Consider the following 24396-nt stretch of genomic DNA (forward strand, 5'->3'; position numbering starts at 1 on the left):
CTTTGGAGGTTTCTCTTATTAAACACTAGCTAGAAGTATGAATCGTTGCGCAAAGATTCTTAATTCACTTGTGGAACATTTGGTGTTGTTCGATGGAAGGTACCTGTAGCTTCTTGTTCCTGGCGGCTGCTCACAGGAGCAGCTCGTGCTCTCTATCTTTTTCACACAGCCTTTAGGTCACAGACCAGCCTTATATACATGGATTACATGGGTCTGGGCTATATGGACCTCACATGCAACACTCCCCCTCAATAGGGGTGATAGATATCTATCATTCCCATCTTGACACACGCTAGACTGCATTCCTTAGTCCCCAAACCTTTAGTCAAGCAGTCTGCAATTTGTTGCCCTGAACTCACATGCTCTATCTTGATAATCTGAGCATCTAGTTTTTCTTTGATGAAAAACCTGTCTATCTCCACATGCTTGGTTCTATCATGTTGCACTGGATTGTTTGCTATGTTGATTGCTGATTTGTTATCACACCACACATTCACACAACTAGTCTTCAATATCTTCAATTCGTCAAGTAAATTTCTTGTCCACAACATCTCACTTAGTCCTTGAGCCATAGCTCTATATTCTGCCTCAGCAGTCGACCTCGACACAACATCCTGCTTCTTACTTCTCCATGATACCAAGTTCCCACCCACAAAGACACAAAAACCTAAGGTGGATCTACGATCATCTAGGCAACTTGCCCAATCTGCATCACAGTACCCATCTATCACGAGATGCTTGTTATTCTCAAATAACAGCCCCTTTCCTGGAGTCCCATTCAAGTACCTCAAAATCATATACACTGCTTCAAGATGATCACTCTTAGGTTCATGCATGTATCTGCTTACCACACCTCCCAACTAGTCTTTGATATCTCTCTTTATCTACTAGTTCTCCTGACTGGGCTGTCAATTTGTGGTTTTTATCAATTGGGGTTGAGGCTGCCCGACATCCTAGCATTCCTACATCACTTAGAAGATCCAAAGTATACTTCCTCTGGGATAGCGCAATCCACTTGGCAGACCTTGCCACTTCTATGCCCAGAAAGTATTTGAGTCGGCCAAGATCTTTGACTTCAAATGCTTTACCCAAGCACTCTTTCAGTCTTGCTATTTCTTCTTTATGATCTCCTGTAATAATAATATCATCCACATATACAACAAGTATAGTGATTTTCCCCTTTTTATGCCTATATGATCACCATTACACTACCCATACCCCATACTGCATACGGCGCGTCTAAACTTGTCAAACCATGCTCTTGGAGATTGTTTCAGACCATAAAGAGCTTTCTTTAACCCGCATACTTTGCCAGCAGTCTCAGAAGTGGAGAATCCAGGTGGGATCTCCATGTAGACCTCCTCCTGTAGGTCCTCATGCAAGAAAGCATTCTTCACATTGAGTTGATGTAAAGACCATCCAAAATTTGCAGCATAAGAGATCAGAATCCTTACCGTGCTTATCTTTGCTACTGGAGCAAATGTCTCATCATAGTCAATGTCGTAGGTCTGGCTGTATCCCCTCTCCACAAGCCTTGCTTTGTACCTTTCAATCTTTCCTTCTACAGTCTGCTTCACAGTGTATATACCCACTTGCAGCTGACTGCCTTCTTTCCTGTTGGAAGATGGGTTAGAACCCATGTCTTGTTCTTACAAAGAGCTTCCAGCTCTTCCACCATGGCCATGCGCCATTTTGAGTCATCCTTTGCCTTACCACGGACTGAAGAGAAGCAAAAAATGCTTTGTATGATGGAGATAATGATTCATTGGAGACATAATTTCCAATATCATTCACATTGAACCCATACCGGTCAACCGGTCTTGTTGATGCTGCTCGAGCGCCTTTTCTCAAGGCAATTGGCAAATCAATTGACCCTTCTGTAGCCATTGACTTGTGTTCAACCTGATCCCCATCTAAGGAAACTGATATCACATCAGTACTACTCTGTTGTTCTATATGTGGATGTTCTAGTTGCTCCCCCTGATGTGCAACACCAACGCATCTCTTCCGTGTATACACCTTTAACTGTTCTTCTTGAGCTGCAGTCCATCTTGGAACACTACCATTTTTCGGCCGTGCACCAACCTCTGCATCAATTTGAGTGGATGCACTAGGTGCACCAACCTGCACACCAATGTGAGAGTCAGCAACCTGCACATCAATGTGAGAGCCACACGAGTTCTCAAGAAGTGTCCTCTCCCCCTCTTGACCAACGTCATCAGTCGGTGATTGGTCAAGTCCCTCAAACACGTCACTAAGATCAGTTTTCTCACCATAAAATGGTTCCGATTCACGAAATGTGACATCCATGCTCACAAATGTCCTCCTTTCATATGGACTCCAGCATTTGTACCCTCTTTGTCCTGAAGAATACCTGATAAAGATACACTTGACTCTGCTCGAGGATCCAGGGGCGGAGCTAGGTCCAGGGCAACAAGGGCCATGGCCCGGGTCACAGGAAAATTTCTAGTTACCATAAAGGAAATTTTTTTTGGCCCGGGGCGCTGGCCCAACTCGGCTGAACGAGGAAGCCTCGTTTCTCCAGGGCGCGCGCAGCTACGCGTACGATACTACGCCCGTACGCCAGTAATCCGGTATGCCCACGCGATCACGCGAGATCTTCGTCAGTTCTAGAAACAGCGCTGCGCCTGCACACCCGCCGCCGCCCGCCCGACGCCCCCTGCCTGCGTGAGGCCGTGCGCGTACATCGCTGGCTCGCCGTCGCCTCCGGCCTCCGTCACTGCTGCAGTGTTGCCCGGCTGCAGGCTGCCTCTACCTGCCTCAACTCCTGATCACGGTCCCTGCTAGGCTGCTAGTGAATTGTGATTGATCTCTCGGCAGCTCATTGAACGGCAGCTCATTGAACTAGGTATTTTTTTGTTTTACAAATAGACAAGGATTAGGATTTAGGAAGTTGGACTAAATCATGAATAAGTATGGTTTAACAATTGTTTGTAATTGATTTCATGTTTAGAAACAGAAGATGAAGAGATTTTTTTCCATCGATCAACGAAGCCTCAATCTGAAGAAACTGCTCAAAACGAAGAAACTCCTCAAAGCGAAAATGCTACTGAAACTGAACCTGAACCGACTCCCCAAAGTGGACCATCCATTGCATCTCAAGGAAGTGATGACCTTGCATATCGTGTTGCCAATGAAAATACTCGTCTCGGAGTCGGTATAAATGCTATTATTTCGGATCCCGGTCTTAGGACACCTATTGAGGATTTAGATCCTAACATACAAGATGTTGCTAGAAGGGAGTATGTTAATTTAGGTCTATGCCAACCTATTAGTCACAAATATAATAGGACACCGTTTGGAAAAGCCGGTAGACTTAGAAGCTTTCATGATAGTTGGTTCAAGAATCATGGTGATTGGTTAGAGTATAGTGTTGATAAAGATGCTGCATTTTGTTTCTATTGCTTTCTTTTTAAGCAAAGTAAAGCACACAACTTTGGCATTGAATCATTCACTAAGGTGGACTTCAAAAATTGGAAAGATGGATCTAGTGTTCTTAATGCACACGTTGGTGGACTTGATAATGCTCATAATAAATCTAGACAATGTTATGTGGCTTTCAAGAATCAAAGGCAATCAGTGACACATGTGATTGAGCGTGGTACCTTAATGCACACGTTGAGGTGCATTGCTTGTCTTGATCCAAAGAACTCATTTGCTAACTTTGATGAAGGCAAACTTGTTGAACTTGCTACGATGTATGCTGATGACTTCTCCATATATGAGATCTCTTTTGTTCTTAGAAACCAACTTGATACATTCATTGCTGATGTGAGAGGTGATCCGGATTTTTTAAGTTGTCATGATCTTGGTAATCTTTGCTAGACACACTACTTTTCCTTTGGTGTATCGTCTTATTGAGTTGGCATTGATTTTGCCCGTTGCAACGGCATCAGTAGAGAGAGCTTTCTCGGCTATGAACATTATCAAGACCGAGTTGAGGAATAAAATGGGTGATGATTGGATGAATCATAACATGGTATGCTATATTGAACGAGATGTATTTCACTCTAGCAATGATGATGATATCTTATATCGTTTTCAAGGATATAGCTCACCGAGAGGAATTTTACCTCGTCGTTTCGGTAAGTTTTCATATTTGTATGAATGATTTTCTATTGCACTTCATGTTTACGCTTTTCCATAAGAAATATTCTTGCTTTCTTGAAGGTATTGGTTCCTCTTCTAGTGTTGATGAGGTTGTTGATGAAGTCATGGGAGGTACGGATGCACAGAACTAGTGACTTGGTACCATATTTTGCATCCCATTGAACTATTTTAAGTTTTTTAGTTATTTCTTATGCATGTTCTTGGAGAAATAACAATGGATCTGAAAACATATGTTCATTCTTGCTACTGTACCAATTTTTTGTGGTATTACAAGACTTTTTTTTAGTAGTTACTTTTGCGCTTAGTTTTTTTTGGCCCGGGGCTTGCTTCAATCCTGGCTCCGCCACTGCGAGGATCCAATTTGTTGACCGATGGCCTTTGATCACGAACAAAACAAGCACACCCGAACACCTTGGGAGGAACTGGAAATTTATTTTCTGTGAAAATCAGCTCACAAGGTGATTTCATACCTATCACCCGAGATGGCGTGCGGTTGATCAGGAAGGTGGCCATCATGACAGCTTCACTCCACATGAACTTGGGCACATTCATGGTGAACATCAATGCCCAAGCCACCTCCAGTAGGTGGCGATTTTTCCTCTCTGCCACCCCATTTTGAGGAGGTGTGTCCGGACAAGATATTTGATGCAAGATGCAAGATGCCCTTGTCCGACATAAAAGTACCCATGTCCCTATTAACATACTTAGTGCCATTGTCTGATCTGAGTGCTTGAATTTTCACATTGAATTGAGTTTCAACAAGTGCATAAAATGTTTTGAAACACCGAAACACTTCATCTTTATGTCTCAGAAGATAGACCCAAGTCATTCGAGAATGGCAGTCAATGAAGGTAACAAAGTACTTCATACCACTGATAGATAACACTAGACATGTCCATACATCAGAATGAATTAAGACAAAGGGGGTTATGTTCCTGATCCCCTTGCTCACATATGAGCTTCTGGTATGTTTAGCAAACTCGCACGCATCATAACTCAGCTTGCTCTTGTCCACACCACTCATTACATCAGGAAATACTTGATACATTTTTTCAAAAGACACATGCCCCATCCTACAATGATGGATTATGGCTCTAGTCTCCTTATCCTCAGCGACTGCAGACAGCATGTGCATCCCTTCCTGGTTTGTCATGCTGCGGTCCATGTACCACAAGCCCCTACGCCTCGCTCCAGTCCCAAGACTCTTGCCCGTTGATCTCTCCTGGATCAAGAACACAAATCTATCAACAATGAGTCAGCAATCAATCTGGTCAACCAAAGCACTCAAGGACAGTAAGTTGACGGGAAAAGATGGCACATGTAACACTGAGGATAATTTAATACTCGGTGTGCAGCTGACAGTCCCCACACCTATGATAGGCTGGGTTGTGCCATCTGCTGTGTAAATGGGTTTCGGACGTGTGAGAGGGTGTGGAGTATATGATGTAAACTCATTAAAGTCTCCAGCAACATGTTGTGATGCTCTAGAGTCAAGCACCCATTCAGAATTTTGTTTATGGACTATTGAGGCGTGTTCAATGTTACCTTCATTTGTGTTGACAAATTTCGCATAACTGGTAGAAGGCTCTTGCCCACTTCCAGGTTGCTTCCCCTCAGTTGAGGCAGCAACATTTGCCATGGGAGCATTCCAATGAGGAGCATTCCAATAACCACCACGCCCATTCCGACCACCTCTGTAGCTACTGCCACCACTATACCCTCGGCCTCTGCCTCTTCGGGGTTGTTCGGTACAAAACCGGCTGATATGTCCTGGCTTACCATAATTATAGCAATCCCTAGAACCACGCTGATCAGCCACTCTGTAAGCAGATTCATTTCCATCTCCTCCTCTAGACTGCAAGCGTACCTCTTCCTGAGACATTGCAACAATGGCCTCATCTAGAGACACAAGTGTTGTCAGATGTATTAGTGCAGCATGTCTGCTCTCCAAGCCTTGATTGAGGCCCTTTAAAAACTGCATCACGCGTCTACGCTCAACCCAGTTCCTTGCAATTTCCATGGACTCTGCATCTAGAAGCTCAAGAGGATCACACTGATCCAGTTCTGCCCAAAGGTGTTGTAGCTCATTGACATATACCAACACACTCTTGTCCCCTTGATGAACATCATGTATCTTGTCTTCGATTTGTGACATGAGCATCAGGTTTCCCTTACCAGAGTATCTCTTGGATAGCAGGGTCCACACAGCCGAGGCACACGACAATGCCTCAACGGACGCCGCAATGGCTGGAATCAAAGAGGTCAAAAACCAGGCCAATATCATGGAGTCAGTGACACTCCACTTCTTCCATTCCGAGCTCTACTTGTCAGCCGGTTCTTCAATCGTTCCGAGAACATATCCCGTCAGGCCCTTTGTCTTCAGGATCAGCAAAGCCCCCCTCGACCAACTCAGGTAACTACTCACACCATTCAACTTGACCTCATTTCGTATGAGCTCAAGCTTGAACACTGGATCTGCTTGGGGCACAATAATTTCGCCACCTACAGGAGATGACCCTGCTTTTGCGGTCATGAGATCCGCAAGTTTCTCTAGCAAAGAGGTAATGTTAGTCCCCATGACAGCCTCCACCTCTTCCTCCTCTCTCCTTCTCAATCAGTAGCAGCAGAAGCTCTCTCCACAGCTAGCAGCCACACAGCAGCTCCTCCAGCAGGTAGCAGCTCTCTTTGTGCCTCCCTTCTTCTTCTTCCCTGCTCAGCTCGGGCTTCCCTAGCTTCTCCTCTCCCTGGCGAGCAGCAACGGCAGCCCAGCCCGAGCTTCTTCTCCCCCTGAATCGCAGCCACCTGACGCGCAGCTGCCCCCTCTACGTCGCCCTGCCACTGGCAGCTACACCAACACCTCCACAGCCGCCGCCATCGCTCCTAGCTCTGATACCATGTTGTTCAAGGGAAGGTACCTGTAGCTTCTTGTTCCTGGCGGCTGCTCACAGGAGCAGCTCGTGCTCTCTATCTTTTTTCACACAGCCTTTAAGTCACAGACCAGCCTTATATACATGGCTTACATGGGCCTGGGCTATATGGGCCTCACATACAACATTTGGTATGTCTGTTGGCGCACGTATTTGGAGGGAAAAGTTGTAAGGAACGAATCTGCCCCGGTTTGTGAGAGTGAGTATTTTCATAACGCCTCTTTGCTTGCTGGTGTCGCCTCTGGCATGGCACGTCGGTGCCTATTTGGCCTCTGGCTGGCCGGTGTTGAGGCGGAGTTGGTTCTTGAGACATTTCTTTTACAATTTTCACCGGGTGAAACGAGTCCCGACCTGAATATATTTCATTCAAAGTTACCTATGAGGCCTCTACGAGATAAGTTCAAACGAACCAGAGAGTATGAGGCCTCTATGAGATAGGTTCAAATGAACTAGAGCGTACACGGGGGTTATATGAGAGGAGAAGAAAAATAAAAACACACCAACAAAACACAAGAATTGGAGGAAAATGGCCACCCCGCAAAACCTGGGGGGCTGTTGATCGATGAGAAGACTCATCGCGACCCAAACACAATGATCACAAGGGAGAGCCCGCACGACACGGCTGAGGGACCCAACAACGACACTACACCATCGACGTAATCAAAGGACAACGCGCATCCGAGACCACACTACGCACCGACACCACTATATCGTGGGTGTGGCTGAAAGGTCGCGCACAACCGAGACGACGCCGCGATGCATGTGTGCCACCGGATGGAGTCGAAGGGCATCACAGAGCATTCTTGAGACATGTGATGGGGCCCCAATGACAGCCGCTTCCGGTCCTAGGTGGCTTCACCGCCTTCGACGTCGCTACCATGTGCCACGTGCGTGTGGTTGATGCTAGAGACGACACATTCATCCTAGAGCCTCCTCCTCCCATGCGATCGAGTTAGGAATAGGGATGGCAATGGGGCCGTTCCTCGCAAATTCGTGGATAATTCATCCATTAAGAAACGGGTATGCGGAACTTTGATCCCCACTATCTAAAATAGGGCTATTCATCAATCTAGAGAAAGCATACTTCATAATCCAATTGGGGGTAAAATATAGATCGATTGATTGGGAGATTAAAAGTTCTCTCATGCCCGTTTCCCGCTATCCCCCATTATACTAGCGTATACATTATAAACTGTGATACTTTTTATATGAAATGTCTTGTAATATTGTGTTACATTTCAATAATATTTAACAAATGATACTGATTTGTTGTCATTTTATCACATACTTATTATAAAGTTGTTTTTTTGTGTAAAATATGTAAGATCATAAATTACGAGAAGCTAATTTAAATTTAGCTTCTTAATAGAGGACCCGATTCCCGTCCTGAATCCAATGAGATGGGGATGGAAAAAAGTTCCCGATGAGATGAGAAGGCACTTCCTATTGGGGAGCAGACCCGTTGCCATCCCTAGTTGGGGAGACTGGCGTGGGTGCTTCTGCCGGGACGAGGTGGGTGTTGCTCTTGTGTGTTGCGTGCATGTATCATATCCGTATGGGGATCCGTCGGCAGGGAGTTGTCCGCCCCCTTCAACGGCCTTCTGTCGTCCTTCTTAATTCTAGCCTACTCTTGGAGTCCTCGGTCGAAGTTATGCCTCGTGCCTTTTTCACTCACTGAGTCATTCAGGCAGATGGTTTATGTGGGTGGCAAGTTTGATCCGTTGTTCAAGTTTCCGGGTTCTATTTACCAAAAAAAGAAATCATTTGCAAATTCATCGCCATATTTGATGCCACTAGCCTTCGGTTGGGCAAGACTATTGGTTGCCTCTTGAAGGCGAAGGCTCTTAGGGGCAAAACCAAGGTGGGATCCGACATCTTCAAAGAGCCATCTTTCGAGAGCAAAAGCAACAAGAATGGATCTACAATGGAGGGGTATGTGGCCGCATGATGGTTTGTGTTCAATCTCCTTGGTTGAGTTGTCGAGTCCCCAGTCTTGGAGTTTTGTAGGAGTTGTGTATTGGGAGTATTTTGTCGGTCCGTTTGTAGTAGTGGGGTTTTGTGAGGTATTCGCTAGGCCGGTTAAGTTCTGGTTCATCATTCTTTCTTATTCGTATTGTAACAATTTTTACCTAGTTTTCCCACAAATTAACCGAACAACTCCTTTTCTCAAGTAATGACGAGGAAAAACTTTTGCCTCCACTTAAAAGAATCATCTTAGTAAGGAAGGGGTAAAGAATCTCTAGTGGCATACAATACAAGGACCTTTTTTCATATGCATATGCAAATAGTTCAATACCAAGTTCTTATGAAATTTGATAGGTATGAACATCACTGGTTCCATTCAGTTTTCTATTTCGTTATCGTCTGTCTGTTTCCAAGGAAACCCTTAGAGCATCTCAAACACATGATGAAAAATAGGGTTGCCAACAGTAGTTTTAAGCATTTGTTTCCTACTTTTTATGGCACCAAATTAATTTTTGCCATAGTAGATGATACAATAGAGCACCCAACATCAGATTCAACGGTGGGAAATGGCGGGAAAAAGTTATAGATGGCGGTTGAACTGCTTGCGGCAGAAAATTTGTTTTAAGTCACCTGACCAGGTGATGCAAATTTGCACACATGATGCAAAAAAATTGCATGAGCATATGCATGTTGGAGCAGTTTTTTTTATCCCAAATGTTGCAAAAGTTAGCTTTTAAACCACCAGCCCTATTATACATCATCCTTTGAGATGGTCTTCTTTCACAAATTAGTTTCCTCGACCAAGATTTAAGAATCCACTCTAAAAAAATTAAGAATCGACTACAAATAAAAGAGAGGAAAAGTTATAAAAACTTCCCGCCAGGAAACCTCGCATTTCCGAAAACGCCCGCGGAACAAAATGCGAAACCAATTGGTTTCCCTCCCCCGGCCCAAAAACCAACCACAAGAAGAGGAGCCCGCTCCCCTCTGGATGCCGCCGCCGACGCCGACGCCGACATGACCGCCGCCGCGTGGCCGGTCTGCACAATCTGCTACGAGGACCTCCGCCCGCTCTCCGACCAGCACCTCTACTGCCTCCCCTCCTGCGGCCACGTCTTCCACGCCCTCTGGTCCGCCCTGCCCTGCCATCTCCCCGAATCCATTTCTCTTCTTCAAATTTCAATGGCCGGCTAAAGGAGAGGCTTATTGTTTGTTGTTGCAGCGTCGAGCAATGGCTGGAGTACTGCCCTGGCGCGGGCGGCAAGAAGAAGGGCACGTGCCCCATCTGCAAGCGGGCATGCGGCGCCTCCCACCCGCCGACCCGCCTCTTCTTCCAGTCAACAGGCGCGTGCCCCACGCAGGCGTCCCCTCGCTCGTCGCAGGGCGCCGACCCGGAGGCGCTCGCCGCCGAGGTCGCGCGGCTGGAGCAGAAGGCGGCGTCCCTTGGCCGGGTGCTCGACGAGCAGCGCGACGGGATCCAGAAGCTTAACGCCGAGGCCAGTGCTGCTGCTAAGCCTGCCGGATCTCGTTACTGGGCTGGTGATTTCCCTGCTTTGCTGATGCTTTCTTGGTGGCTCTATGTTCAGGTCGTTAGGTGGAAGGAGAAGGCGGCCGCCGCGGAGACGATGCGGGAGGCGGCTAGGAAGGAGAAAGAGTATGTGCAGCTGCAGCTCAATGTGAAAACAGAGGTGAGGGGATTGTTCAGGTGGCCGGATTTTTTTCACCTTTCTCTGCATCCAGACATGGACTGAATTATGTTGGTAAATTCGTGGCAGGAGCTGTCGAGGAGGACTACGGAGTGTGGGAGGTTGCAGGAGAGAAGCCTTGCGTTGGCAAAGGAGCTTGCTGCGCTGAAGCTGTATGCCTATTTTTTGGTTGTATACATTTTGAGACTGCTGAACAGCCTTGCCGGCTGGTAGCTGTATGCTTATTTAGTCTGAAATGTGCACAGGTATTTGTGTTTGATGAGTGAAATGTATCTGTATTAATCTCCTGTCAATTAGGTCGACAGACATGAACCTTCAAGAGGAAGAGATCCTAAAGCTGGCTTCACTGGGTAACCATGGTAATCTTGAGAATGCTGTTGACGTCCTGAAGAGATCGCTTGCTCTTCGCAACAGGTATATTTAACTCCAGGGATTTGTTGCTTTTTTGTTTTGTTTTGTCAAACCACACCTAAATGTGTGCCATTGTATTAGAAGAAATCACCAAAATGGTGTCGGTCTTGCAATGAAAGCAAAGCAAACAAAAGACCTGAAACAGCAAACATAAATTATAGTCAGTATTTCAGCTATAATATAGACTGCCCTTTAGCATTTTAGTTCCAATGACAGGTTGTTGAACTTTGGATTTTTTAAGGAAGTGTAAGGTCCTCAACACAAACGGTAGTTAGTATTTCAGCTATGAAGTGGGACTTGTGAGTTGAGACAGTTTCAGTATTTCAGCTATCAAGTGGCAGTTGTGAGTTGAGACAGTTTCAACATAAACAATAGTCAGTATTTAGCTATGAAGTGGGAATTGTGAGTTGAAACAGTTTCGATGCTTAGCCATTACCAGTATCAAATGAATTACAGTAGATGGTCAAATAATGCTCCGTTCTGGAGTCAGTTGCACACAAATTAGACAAAGAACAAGCGATTTTGTTAAGTAGTGAATTTTAGCGCTTTCTGGTGAATAGCTCCTTTTCTCTCTTACTGGATATTGTCACAACTGAAATTTTACTTAACCTGATGAAGCCGATTTTATTTTTCTTTCCAAAAGCTACGAGTATTCTTTCATTCATGCTTGGAGAAATTAGTAATGCATTTTTTTCCTAGGAGCTACAAAGATTTGATGGTCCAATGCAATCATCTGGGAAGATCTGAAACTCGCGCTAAGCAGAAGATTGAGAAGGCCAGCGAGCTGATAAAGAAGTTGAGGGTATGCTCAAGTCAACCTAAAATCTGTTCGTGAATGTACATATTTAGTTTTAGCGTTGACCTATGCAAGTAAAAGCAGGCTAGGGTACTAGACCTTCAGAAGGAACTGGAAGAAAAGGAAAATAATGTTATCAGGGACTTGAGGTCTTCCAAGAAATTTAAAGCAGACCAGAACGAGACAAATCCAGTAAATCCCACTGCTAATAATGGTTTGTCTAGTCCAAGTGCTAGATATGGGAATCAAATTGCGAAGCGTGATGACTTGATGCAGGATGGAAGCAACGAGAAGGCTCACTTGAACCAGTTGACTCCTGAAGCTAAAAATGATCTGAACTTGAAAGACAACATGGACACCAAGTTTACAGATGTGATAGACTTAGATGGGGATGATGACCACCTGATAAGATGTTCTACCAAGCCATTTGGGAACAGTGATTACACTTTGGATGCACAGAATCAGTCCGGTCGTTTTGAACATGATAACAATGAGCCCACAACATTTCGATGCGGGCCTTCCTTTTTGAAGCACACAGAGGCAACTGGGAAATCAACATTTCAGGAGAATATTATGAAGACAAAACCCCAAAACGTTCAAGAGCTTCCCATTTCGAGAAGCATGAACGATACAACCTCATGGAAGAAACAAGCACTGACAATTGATGCCATCTCTAAACAAGCAACTCGGCTGGCTTCTGGCACTGGACCTCAGCAATTTCACAATTTAAATTCTCTTTCTGGTGAGTTCTTGTATGGTTCAAGCAAATAATTTGTGAATTCAAGTTGCATATATTTCACATGCATTGGTAAGAGGAGACTATGGCAGTTTTCAGTACAAGGAATACCTTTTCAGTTTTGCATTCTACAATGCCAGTAAAAAAGAAAGCATATAATATGTGGTTAGTTTTCCAAATGGAATGAAGAGATAAATTTGGAACAATTCTATACAAAGTTACTGGTTCAGAGCCTCCTTTAGTTGTTTCTATTTGTTTAGGATATATATAAACTTTTTATTTCTAGTCAATCTGCTATACTCAATATTCTTATGAAGCGAATACATTTTTGTCTTCAATCAGATGATGATTTTGAAACACCACGTGGAAGTACTGGTCTGGAAGGGGCAAGAAGAGGCATTGGCAATTGGTCCAAGGGCATGGCAGCACCTAGGTCTCTAAATGCAAATGCAAACAGGGGCAATCTGATTTCCGTGGGGCATGATGGGCGAGGGGGAAAGGTGAAAGTCCTGAAAGATCATGGCCGGTTCCAGGTCAGTTAAACTAGATCTATTATTTGCCTTAGTTTTTTTTTTTCGAAAAAAATACTCATGTTCTTTGGCAGACAGCAGAAGCAACTTAATTATCTAATCTAATCTAATCCCGTGCATCAATCTCCGCAGGGTAGCAAGACTCCAGCACTGTGGCCCAAAGCTCAGCAGAAGGCTGGAGGCAAAAGCGGGCAATCTCAGATAGAGCACTTCTTTGTGAAGAGATGATCCTACTGAAGAATGCATGTTGTGATGAAATGGCGCCTGAGAACAATCTGCATTCTGCCTCGTGTGGGTTCTGCCATACTCGCAGGGAGAACTGGTTCCAGATTTTGTAACTAGTTGATGCTACGCCATTGGTACTAGAGCAGTGGTGATAGAAGCTGTACACAATCTCCCAATGGCCAATGCTATGTGAGGACCCTGAACTCCTATCAGGATCAGGTTTACAACACACACACACACTGGCTTGTACTGTGTATTGTTCAGAGTTCAGAAGGCAACAAGGTGTCACTGTGAACTTGATTCACTTTTTTTTTGTGTGTGTATGGTAACTTGATTCACATGTGAATACATTGTTAAGCTTCAGTTTTATCGCAAGGTTCAAACCTAGTCTGGTTTCTACGTTACCTCAGAAGTCTAGTAGCAATGTAGCAACTGGCAAGCAAAGCTTTAGTGAGAAAAATCAGAAAAGGAGGAGGAAAAAGTGTTAAACTGAGTCTAAAAGTATTTCTATAGTTAATCCTGTAGTTTATTTGTGATAGTAGTAGTCTAGGTGCTAGAAGGGTTCTGGCTCGATGGAGAAGCTATGACAGCAGATTAGCTGGTCCAATCCCGAGGAGACACCAAACGGGAAAACATGAACCCTCTAGTTGTAGGACTAGGTTCTCAACATCTAGATCCATTGAAAACGATGTTTAATGGAAAGCTACACTGGCTGCTTTGTCTTATCCCCTCAGAGGCACAAAGCAAGTTCCCTTACTCAAAAGTCAATCAAATTTGAAGTGCTCACAGACTCCATAATTCCTGCACGAACACACTTAACACATACTCATGGACTAGTGCCATTCCATCCAGGTCATGCACGTGTCTCACAAGAATTTGAATGAACTTTATATGAATCAATTCATCTCTTTCTTGACCGAACAAGAATTCTCGTGGTTGTTGGGAAACTAGGATGTTTCTTTTTGAAGGAGGCTGATTCTAGGGCCTCTTTGCCTTGAAGATTTTTTGTAAGAATTTGGAGGTTATCAGGAATTTTCTGCATGATGGTTGTTTTATCCGAAAGATCGAGTCATATAGGAATACTTGCTAAATATTTTTTTGACCTACATAATATTATCGATAATATTTAATCGACAAAAATCTTAGTGGATGTACAACCTAGCCACCAGGTGTGCGGACGCAAATTTAGAATTTTTAAAATCCTTACCACAATTTTTTTTAATCAGCCCAAACCTTTTGGAAAGAACTCTTTGGTTTTCCTTAATGCAACCAAACAAACAATAATACCGTAGAATTGAACAAACATACAAGCCCTTAAGATTTTTTTTTCGCAAAACAAAATATATTATCATTTAGACTTGGATCAAAACAATACATATTCCTACATGATTTCCATCTTCTTAAGTAGCATGACATACAGTTCACCATTCCAGGAGGGCACATTAGGCAAAGAAGAAACAAAAACAAAGAACATACACCTGGGGGGCCTTCTTCTCTCCCCACTCCGAACGTCCGTCCGTGCATCGTCGCCGCCCCGCCCGCCCCGCCCCTTGGCCTCGCGCAACGGCCAGCGTCCCTTGGCTTGGCTGCGCACTGCTCCCCCATTAAACAATCCCGTTTATAAGGTCAAGCAGCGCCGCCAGTGGCTATGACTTCAGGTTCTCGTCGCGCCCCAACCATCAGCTAACCGGAATCACCTCTGCCCCATCTCGAGTTCTTCTGATTCGCCGCATTTTTCTTTGGAGGTGGCTCTAGCTCTCCGGCGAAGGGCGGCGCAGATGGCTTCCGCGGCGGCGGCGGCGGGGACGGGGTACTACTGCTCGCAGACGTCGTGGGCGCTGCGGCGTCTTGGCGGGGCCGCCCTCCCCTCGGCCGCGGCGGCGGCTCCCCGCCGGAGGACCTTCTCGGTCTCCGCGGCCGCCGGCTTCGACAACCAGAACCGCGAGTGGGTGCTCACTCTTGATCTGCTTCACTGTCGGATGAACCCTTGTTGTAAGTTGTAACAATCCTTACGGCTTATGCATCGACCGGCCGCAGGTACGTCATCGTGGGCGGCGGGAACGCGGCGGGGTACGCGGCCAGGACGTTCGTCGAGCACGGCATGGCTGACGGCCGCCTCTGCATCGTCTCCAAAGAGGTACCAGTGCTCATCATACACCATTTAACTAATTACACAACACAACTACACAAGTGGATATCTAACTACTCCCTGTGCATCATTACCATTTGGGTTAATCATTTCTTCAGTGCTCTCCTGTAACCTACTGTAATTTACCAGTACTTTGATATTCTTTCCCTTTGAAGCTATGTGGGTTGATTCCTGACGGTGTGTGTTTGTTGTGTTCAGGCTGTTCCGCCATACGAGCGACCGGCATTGACCAAAGGCTACCTATTTCCTCCGGAAAAGAAGCCAGCGCGCCTACCTGTAAGTAACCGTGACGATTTAATGACGGGAAGTAGCATACAGGCATGGCAGATTGTTTGTTTCTCGATTCAGTATATCAGAGATGCTTAACCCCTCTATCTGTTGGACATTCTTGGCACAACCAACTCAAAGTTAGTTCAGTTAATCCCTGCGTAATTTATTCGAGTTGCGTGAAACCTGTTTCGAGATGTAAATATTACACTGCCATCATTTGGTGCTATCGGTGAACGGCTGCGGTCGTAGATTGGCGCACGGCACGGTTCAGCATCCATACTAGATCTGTAAATTTAGCTTTAAAACTCCTGTCTTGTGGCAGGGATTCCATACCTGCGTCGGATCTGGTGGCCAGAGGCAGACTGCCGAATGGTATAAGGAGAATGGCATTGAGGTAGATATGAACTTATGATGTTCCTGTCCTATTTTCTTGTTCAGCATGTTAGAAAATACAAGAGTCCCCTTGGTCTGAAACCATCTCTCCTGTCTGAAAGGTGCTGTATGAAGATCCAGTTGAAGCATTTGATGGCAAAACACAAACCTTGAAAACCTCATCAGGGAAAATCCTGAAGTATGGATCACTTATTATCTCTACAGGTTGTGCAGCTGCAAGGTAATATCGGTATCGCAATCCATTATGCATATGTGAGCAATGGTTTTGACTGTTGAAAACAAGATTGTATGTAGTATCCTTACCATGAGTACCAGCTCTGGTAGTGACACTAAACTTCCATGCTATTGTAGTGACACAATCAACTTAAAATTTATATTGATTCTGGATATGGAAGCCTTGTACATTCCACATGGTTGTGATGAATTTCAGCTTCTAATGTTTGATGCTTGTTTCAGATTACCTGAGAAAATCGGAGGAAACTTACCTGGAGTTCACTATATACGTGATGTTGCTGATGCTGATTCTCTAGTATCTTCATTGGTATGTTCAGTAAATTAATAACGATAGATGTTCTTCATGTTTCAAAATCGTTTCTCTCCTGCCCCATGGCAGCAGATCTAAATATATTCCTTGTTTTTTTTCTCACTTCTTAACCTTTCTGGTGATTTTAATTTTGGTTTAATTTGATAGGGAAACGCAAAGAAAATTGTTGTTATTGGTGGGGGCTATATTGGCATGGAGGTGGCAGCAGCAGCTTGCGGCTGGAATCTTGACACAACTGTAACAATACTATCTTACTTTCTTCAGTTCTGACATATCTGAAGCATGGTTTTCTTTTCTTTACGCATTTTAAGTGGCAGTTATATAATTAAAGTTTCTCTGTATGTAGATTATATTCCCTGAAGATCATATAATGCCAAGATTGTTTACGCCTTCCCTTGCTAAGAAGTATGAGGAACTGTATGAGCAAAATGGTGTCAAATTTGTGAAGGTGAAATAGTTATGAGTCAAGAAAAATTTCATTTTTTGTCTCGTTTTTTTTTTCATTTTAAAATATATATTGGTTTTGTATTTATGGTAACCAGGGAGCTCTTATTGACAAACTTGATGCTGGCTCTGATGGAAGGGTGTCTTCTGCTGTACTTAAAGATGGTTCTGTTGTTGAAGCTGACACGGTTACAATCTTTCTTTTCTCAGCCTTTTTTTATAGTACAGTACAAAATCTAAAGCATCAATGTCATCACGACATCTGCATTTTAAGTTTCCACTGTTGGCCTTAGCCTTTTGAAAATACTGATTAAATTTGATTGTTCAGCGGTAAGACTATGACCACTTAAGTCCACTTGATTAGTACGTTTGAAAAGCATGTGTAAGTGCACGTGGAGAACCCAAACCCTCAAAAGTCGAGTTAGAGGCTCTAATGGATGCTATCCGTTTTTTCCTCTCGAAATGGGTCATCCCAGCCTCTGCATCAATCGATGCATGCGGCTTTTTATTGCCAAAAAGTATGAGATTATTACAGCATTCTGATTATTACAAACTCACGGATCACACAATGTTTCAACATGGATAAGCCATCTAAACAAAAGAACTAAGTGTAATCTAGGCATCATGAGGTGATACGCCTGTCAGACCGCCAACCGCACCGGCTGTAGAAATCCCGAGGGACTGTCCCCAAACGGTTGCACCCAGTATCCATGTCCTGACGCTCCCCCGCTGGCTGGAGATAGGACTACATATGGATCCAGTGGGTAACCAAAGGAATAACCTGCTCAACGACCTTGTCAGCCCGGTCCAAAACGCCTTCATAACTGGCAGGAGCGTCCACGACAACTTCATTCTTGTTCGCCAATCAGCACGCCTCCTACACCAACTTGGAGCCCCGCGTATTCTGCTCAAATTGGACCTGGCATGGGCCTTCGATTCTTTATCCTGGCCATTCCTGTTCGAAGTGCTGAGGCAGTTCGGTTTTGGCCACCGATTCCTGGACTGGATCGCTATCCTACTCGCCTCCGCTAGCACAAGAGTCCTGCTTAATGGGGAGCCTGGACCACCGATCTGGCACCGCCGTGGGCTGCGCCAAGGCGACCCCCTATCCCCTCAGCTCTTTGTGCTTGCCATCGACGTCCTCGGACGACTCATCAAACAAGCAATGAGCATGGCGGTCTTACAGCAGCTGCACCCTAGACGCACGCTCCCTTCCATATCGTTGTACGCGGATGACGTGATAATCTTCTGTCACCCATCCGCGAACGACGCCATGGCTATCAAGGAGATTCTGTCGCTGTTCGGCCACGCCTCTGGCCTGCGCGTCAAATACACCAAAAGCTCTGCCACGCTAATACAGTGTGACGAGGAGGCGGCTGCACCCGCGACACAGCTCTTGGGCTGCCCCATAGTGCAATTCCCCTTCTCCTACCTTGGGATCCCGCTGACTATCCGACGGCCGACAGCAGCGCAACTACAGCCATTGTCGACAGCATGGCAAACAAACTGCCCGCATGGAAATCAAGGCTAATGCAAAAACCGGGAAGGCTTGCCCTGGTGAAATCGGTCCTAGGCGCAATCCCTATCCACCAACTGTTGGTATTGGCACCCGTGAAGAAGACGATCGAACTCATGGAGAAGATCGAGAGAGGGTTCCTTTGGGAGGGGCGGAGCGCAGCAAATGGAGGCAGTTGCCACGTCAATTGGCAGCGTGACAGCCGGCCCATCTCCCACGGTGGACTTGGAATACAAGATCTGCACAGGACAAACCTGGCCCTCCGCACGCGCTGGCAATGGCTCAGCCGCACCGACACCAACCGCGCGTGGTCTGGTCTGGACCTACAATTCACCACCGAAGAGACAGATTTCTTCTTCGCCTCGACTGAGACGATCGGCAATGGCCTGACCGCAAAATTCTGGGGGGATCGCTGGATAAGAGGCCGTGCAGTCCGCGAGATCGCACCTGACCTCTACGCCTGCGTCCCCAAGCGCCGACGCAAGACTAGGACCGTGGCCGATGGCTTGGCTGCGAATCATTGGGCACAGGACATACATGGCATCATCAGCATCAACGAGATCGGCCAATACCTATGCCTATGACAGCTCGTCGAGCACACACAGCTGACCACCGACGACGATACCCTGGTCTGGAAGTGGCACAGCAGCGGCAAGTACACCGCCAAATCGGCCTATCTCGCATCGTTCCAGGGCTCCACCAACTGCGCTTCATGGAAGCTCATCTGGAAGAGTTGGGCGCCTAACCGAGTCAAATTCTTCCATTGGCTCGCCAACATCGATCGATGCTGGACTGCCGATCGTCTTGCCAGGAGAGGCCTGCAGCACCATGCCAAATGTCTGCTCTGCGACCAAGAGGCAGAAACCATTCACCACCTGCTCATTGGTTGCCCTTTCTCGCGGCAGATTTGGCATGAGACACTATCCTGGCTGCGCATGTCCTGCAGGCCGCCACAGGACGATGCATCCCTAAACGCATGGTGGACCGTGGCAAGGCAACACACCCCCAAACCTATGCGCAAAGGGCTTGCAACCATAACCCTGTTGGTGCCCTGGATGATCTGGAAACACCGTAACAGCTGCGTTTTCGATGGACAGCAGCCCTCCATCCGCAGCCTGTGTGCTACCATCAAAGACGAAGCGGCGGCCTGGGCTCTAGCTGGTGCTAAGGGTCTGAGAGACGTGCTACCAACAACCTGGGATGTGCACTAATCTTTTTTCGGCTGTAATAAACCCCTGTAATACCTCCTAGGAGGCTTGTGAACATCTTTCTATCTTTTCAATGAAATGAAACGCAAAGAGTCCTTTGCGTTTTCTCGAAAAAAAAAGGAATAACCTGCAGAAAGGATGGGTAACTTTTTTTGTTAAAAATGAAATCATTATGCACAATCCATATAGCCCACAGAAGAGCACATACACCAACTCGAACAAGACCTTTGTCTTTTTTGGTAACACCATTTAACCAATTGCCAAATAAGTTTGTAATATTAGAGGGCGGAGGGATGTTAAAAGTAATATAAATAATCCTCAAAAGAATTTTTGCAAACGGGCAAGAGAAAAAAAGGTGTTGTATGGTCTCATTTTTATCACAAAAACAACATTTTGAACAGCCATTCCAGTTGCGTTTAATGGATGCTATCCTGCTATTCTACAACTTATGGTAGCAAATACACTAGGCTAACTATCAAAGTAAAACTATGGTTGGTGGCTCTTGTTGGCACATACTGTGTCAAGTGCGAGTCAACTGAGAGAGAATTTGTGAAATCTAACTATACCGTGTGTCCATGTCTGATTAAACTTTAGACTTGTGACCTGCGAACATTTCCACTTAGTAGTCTCGTGGAAGAGTATTTCAAGCACAAAGATAATATCCACAAGAACAATGTGGGCTGCCCAACATTTAGGTCATACTAGACTCAAGACTATAAAAGCCTTTCAAACATAGTACCAAGTAAATTTCTGTGGCCAATGATCATATTCTTATTGATAAATAATCAAACCTATTCAGCATTTCTAAAACGCCAAGGCCAGCAATAGGACTTTGAATCCAACTGTCTTAATGACCGTTCATGCTTTAGGACATCGTGTTGCATCAGCTACAGTTTTATTTTATTTGTCGATTAAATAACTGAAATGGTACAAATCATGTTAAGAGATTTATTGATGTCGTGATACATTTAAATGCAGGTTATTGTTGGTATAGGAGCAAAACCAGCTGTCAGCCCCTTTGAAGCGGTTGGAGTCAACAATGAAGTTGGTGGCATAGAGGTTTGTTTCCATCCTGAAGTTTATGAGCCTTCTTTGGTTCACACTATACTTGCAGTGTAATATGTGTTAGTATGGCTCATCTTTTTGGTTTTACCCTATGTGCTTTCTTTGGGCATGTTTGGTTGGTGCCAAAATTTGGCAACCTATGATATATTGGCTCTTATTTGGTTGGTAGCCAATGAAAAGTTGCCCACCTACTGCACATTTCCCTCACAGTTCTTGCCAAAACTTTGGTCAACACAGCGCCAAGGAATCCTTAGCCAATTTTTTGGCTAGCCAACCATTGGCAAAAATTGATAGGGCATGAAATGACATGAACCAAAAATACCCCTTGTTCTTTTGTACTATCTGGAATACTACCTCCGTTTCAAGGAATAAGGCGTCCTTGTTTTACGAGCTTTTTGTTTGACCAACAATTACTTGAAATATATAAAGATTATTTGTATGAAATTAGCATCATTAGAAAGTGTTTTTCAATACGAATCCAACGATGTTACTTACATATAACATAATTATAATTTGTTGCTTAATTTTTGTTGTTAAAGTTCATCTTGGAATGCGCGTGCGCCTTATTCCTTGAAACGGAGGTAGTAGTTAAGATCAAACCTAGTCTATTGACCTATAACAGAGCATATAGCCATTTTGAAATTTTCCTCATTTACACCTTATCAATATCGATTTACTGTTCGCACCTTTGTTACCTCTTCTGTCATTGCGTTGGTGTATCCCTAAAAAAGACTTCATGCTACACGTGCATGGATGTATTAAACAACTTATGTCTGATTTTCTTTGCCATCCTTAAAATAAAATGCTACTTTTGGGCAGGTTGATTCCATGTTTAGAACAAGTATACCTAGCATATTTGCTATTGGAGATGTGGCAGCTTTCCCCCTCAAGGTAGGTTGCATTCTTCACATTCATCTCAATAAGGAAAGGTTGGATCCAGCATTATAATTTTTTATCGGATACTTTAACAGATGTACAATAGAATTGCTCGAGTGGAGCATGTGGATCATGCTAGGAAGTCTGCGCACCACTGTATTGAAACACTCTTAACATCCCAGGCAAAAGCGTAAGCTAATTATTATGAAGTGTGTACTTCATCTGTTTAGCTAATAGCTATAGGTCTGTGTTTGATCTGCCATATCTGATGCAGGTATGACTACCTTCCGTACTTCTATTCTCGAGTTTTTGAGTACGAAGGAAGCTCGAGGAAAATCTGGTGGCAATTTTATGGAGATAATGGTACAATTACCTCAATATCCAATGTCTACCCTATAATGTTGATCCTTTTTACTGGACATAAATAATCACCAAATCTGTAACATCTCTTGTTTACTGCGCAGTTGGTGAAACAGTTGAAGTAGGGAACTTTGATCCTAAGATCGCTACCTTCTGGATTGACTCTGGTAATCAGTTGTTTTGAATATTTATCATTACTCTCAGCTGGACTTCTTTATGATGATCTTTTGCCTTGATGTACCCTGCAGATAGTCGACTGAAGGGTGTTTTCCTTGAGAGTGGAACCTCAGAGGTAATAAAATGCTGGCATCCCCTTCAACATGGCAATATGTTCTTGCAATTTCTGTTGAACTTAATACCGATTTTGTAGGCATTTAAATGAAAACATGTGGCCATGAACCTTGTTAAAAAAAACTTGCCATGACCATTTTTTTCAAGCAAGAGCTTATATTAATCGTCATAAGTTCCAATCATGTTGAATACACTGGAGAGGAAAATTGGGAGGGACATTTTTCCATGACCAAAGAGCTTGCAATTTCTAATGTACTTAGATTTGGGACTTCATTTGTAATAACCATTCTGGTTTCCTAATAAAAAAATCTCTGCAATCTTTCAGGAATTTGCACTTCTTCCAAAGCTTGCGAGATCACAACCCATCGTCGACAAAGCTAAGCTCAAGAGTGCGAGTTCAGTCGAAGACGCATTAGAGATTGCAAGCAGCTCACTTTAGTCCGAATCTTCAGTTTAACTAGTTCTCATCATATATGGCATCTTCAATTCGGGACTGCAGCTTCTTTTGAAAAGTCAGGACCATGGTGACAATAATGCGCCCCCAGTATTCATTCCCTGTGGGGTTTGTAATTTTCTTTGATGCATCCATGACCGCCTTTTTCCAGCTTGGCACAAACTATAGGTGAGTTTGAGAGGATATGGAGTCAGAACCTTTTGAACATTGGATGTATAAACTATAGGTGAAGTAAAGAAACGTATATAATCATCAGCCACTTTCTAGCTTGAAATAAACTTTGATCTCCACTGAGGGATTAAGGAGGATATGATGGAATGGGGACATTTTCTTTTGCAGTTTGGACTTTGAACACTGTGTGCCACAGGCTAATTAAAGAAACTTATGATAATTTCGATTGATCGAAGGTGGTAGCAACAAAGTTGGCTAAATCATGTATTCAGTCCATGTATCATTGGGAGTTCTCAGCACAGATCATGGAAAACTTCCCTTAATTCTTACCGTTTCTCTTGCAAAAACAGTTCTTCAATATGCATAAGGAGCACAGTCTCTGCTGCCAGCATTGTACTGACTACCAGGTGGCCCCAATATTTGTTACTGTTGACGTAATTCTTTGCTACGGCATTTTGCTAGTATTGAATAGATCAAGTGCAACCTCTATAAACTGGTCGAGAGTGGAATGCTGTGACAATATCTAGCTACTTATGTGCTGATATGGATGACAGCAATGTGTCATCCTTTCATCATACTCCAGTACGTTGTCCACATTGGTATGACCATGTACTAGGGACAGCGGGAGGCCTAATAATAGAACATGCAACAATATTTATTACAAGGAAGGGCTACAAAAACCCCATTGGTCTGACCCTTCCCTGGACCCGCGCAAAGCGGGAGCTTCATGCACCGAGTTGCCCTTTAGGAACACTCATTTACTTTGATCTCCTTTTACAAGAACACGTCAAGGCTTTTCAGACGCGATTCATAATAAGAAATCAAATACTACAAAGAAAACACCCAACTCGGCAACAAAGGGTAAAACTACCATGACAAGCTTGGTGCACTGAGTCTTGAGAGTAGCTATATGTTGTTACATATAGTGAGTTGCACAACAAGCTTGTCGACCTTCTTTAGCCTAGGGCCTAGGCCCACCTATTGAAGAGACGAGACGACGACATCGTTGCAAACAGTGTGCACACAAAACCAAACAAAGGAGTACTATTGCCTCGAGAGAGTATTTTGACGAATTCTCTAAAAAAAAGGCCGACCTTCGCGAAGGTCCGAAAGTCTCTCCGCATGCGACACGTGGCATGTTGTGGTGCCAAATTTTTGGTGGGAAGTAGTCTTACTGCTTGCCAAGTGTCGCAAGGGGGAGCAAGGTGTGAGATATGAGAGGAAGAGA

General features: G+C 44.6%; 2 protein-coding genes across 2 annotated transcripts; both read left to right on the plus strand.

Annotated features, from left to right (window-relative positions):
- Nucleotides 1–9968: 9968 nt before the first annotated feature.
- LOC127314796 (uncharacterized) lies at nucleotides 9969–13794 on the plus strand. Its single transcript, XM_051345322.1, has 9 exons — nucleotides 9969–10153; nucleotides 10246–10519; nucleotides 10610–10711; nucleotides 10799–10881; nucleotides 11027–11143; nucleotides 11840–11942; nucleotides 12021–12678; nucleotides 13015–13205; nucleotides 13335–13794. The coding sequence occupies exons 1-9, from the start codon at nucleotides 10041–10043 to the stop codon at nucleotides 13428–13430; spliced, it is 1737 nt and encodes a 578-aa protein (XP_051201282.1). The 5' UTR covers nucleotides 9969–10040; the 3' UTR covers nucleotides 13431–13794.
- Nucleotides 13795–14941: 1147 nt separating this feature from the next.
- LOC127314797 (monodehydroascorbate reductase 5, chlorplastic) lies at nucleotides 14942–23305 on the plus strand. The gene is made up of 17 exons (XM_051345323.2): nucleotides 14942–15085; nucleotides 15183–15372; nucleotides 15465–15564; nucleotides 15775–15852; nucleotides 16169–16240; nucleotides 16341–16459; nucleotides 16696–16780; nucleotides 16931–17020; nucleotides 17130–17231; nucleotides 17326–17415; nucleotides 20930–21010; nucleotides 21836–21907; nucleotides 21988–22082; nucleotides 22167–22255; nucleotides 22357–22419; nucleotides 22501–22544; nucleotides 22869–23305. The coding sequence occupies exons 1-17, from the start codon at nucleotides 15076–15078 to the stop codon at nucleotides 22980–22982; spliced, it is 1494 nt and encodes a 497-aa protein (XP_051201283.1). The 5' UTR covers nucleotides 14942–15075; the 3' UTR covers nucleotides 22983–23305.
- The last annotated feature ends 1091 nt before the right edge of the window (nucleotides 23306–24396 follow it).

The sequence above is a fragment of the Lolium perenne genome, chromosome 7 (genome assembly GCF_019359855.2).
Source record: "Lolium perenne isolate Kyuss_39 chromosome 7, Kyuss_2.0, whole genome shotgun sequence".
NCBI lineage: Eukaryota > Viridiplantae > Streptophyta > Magnoliopsida > Poales > Poaceae > Lolium > Lolium perenne.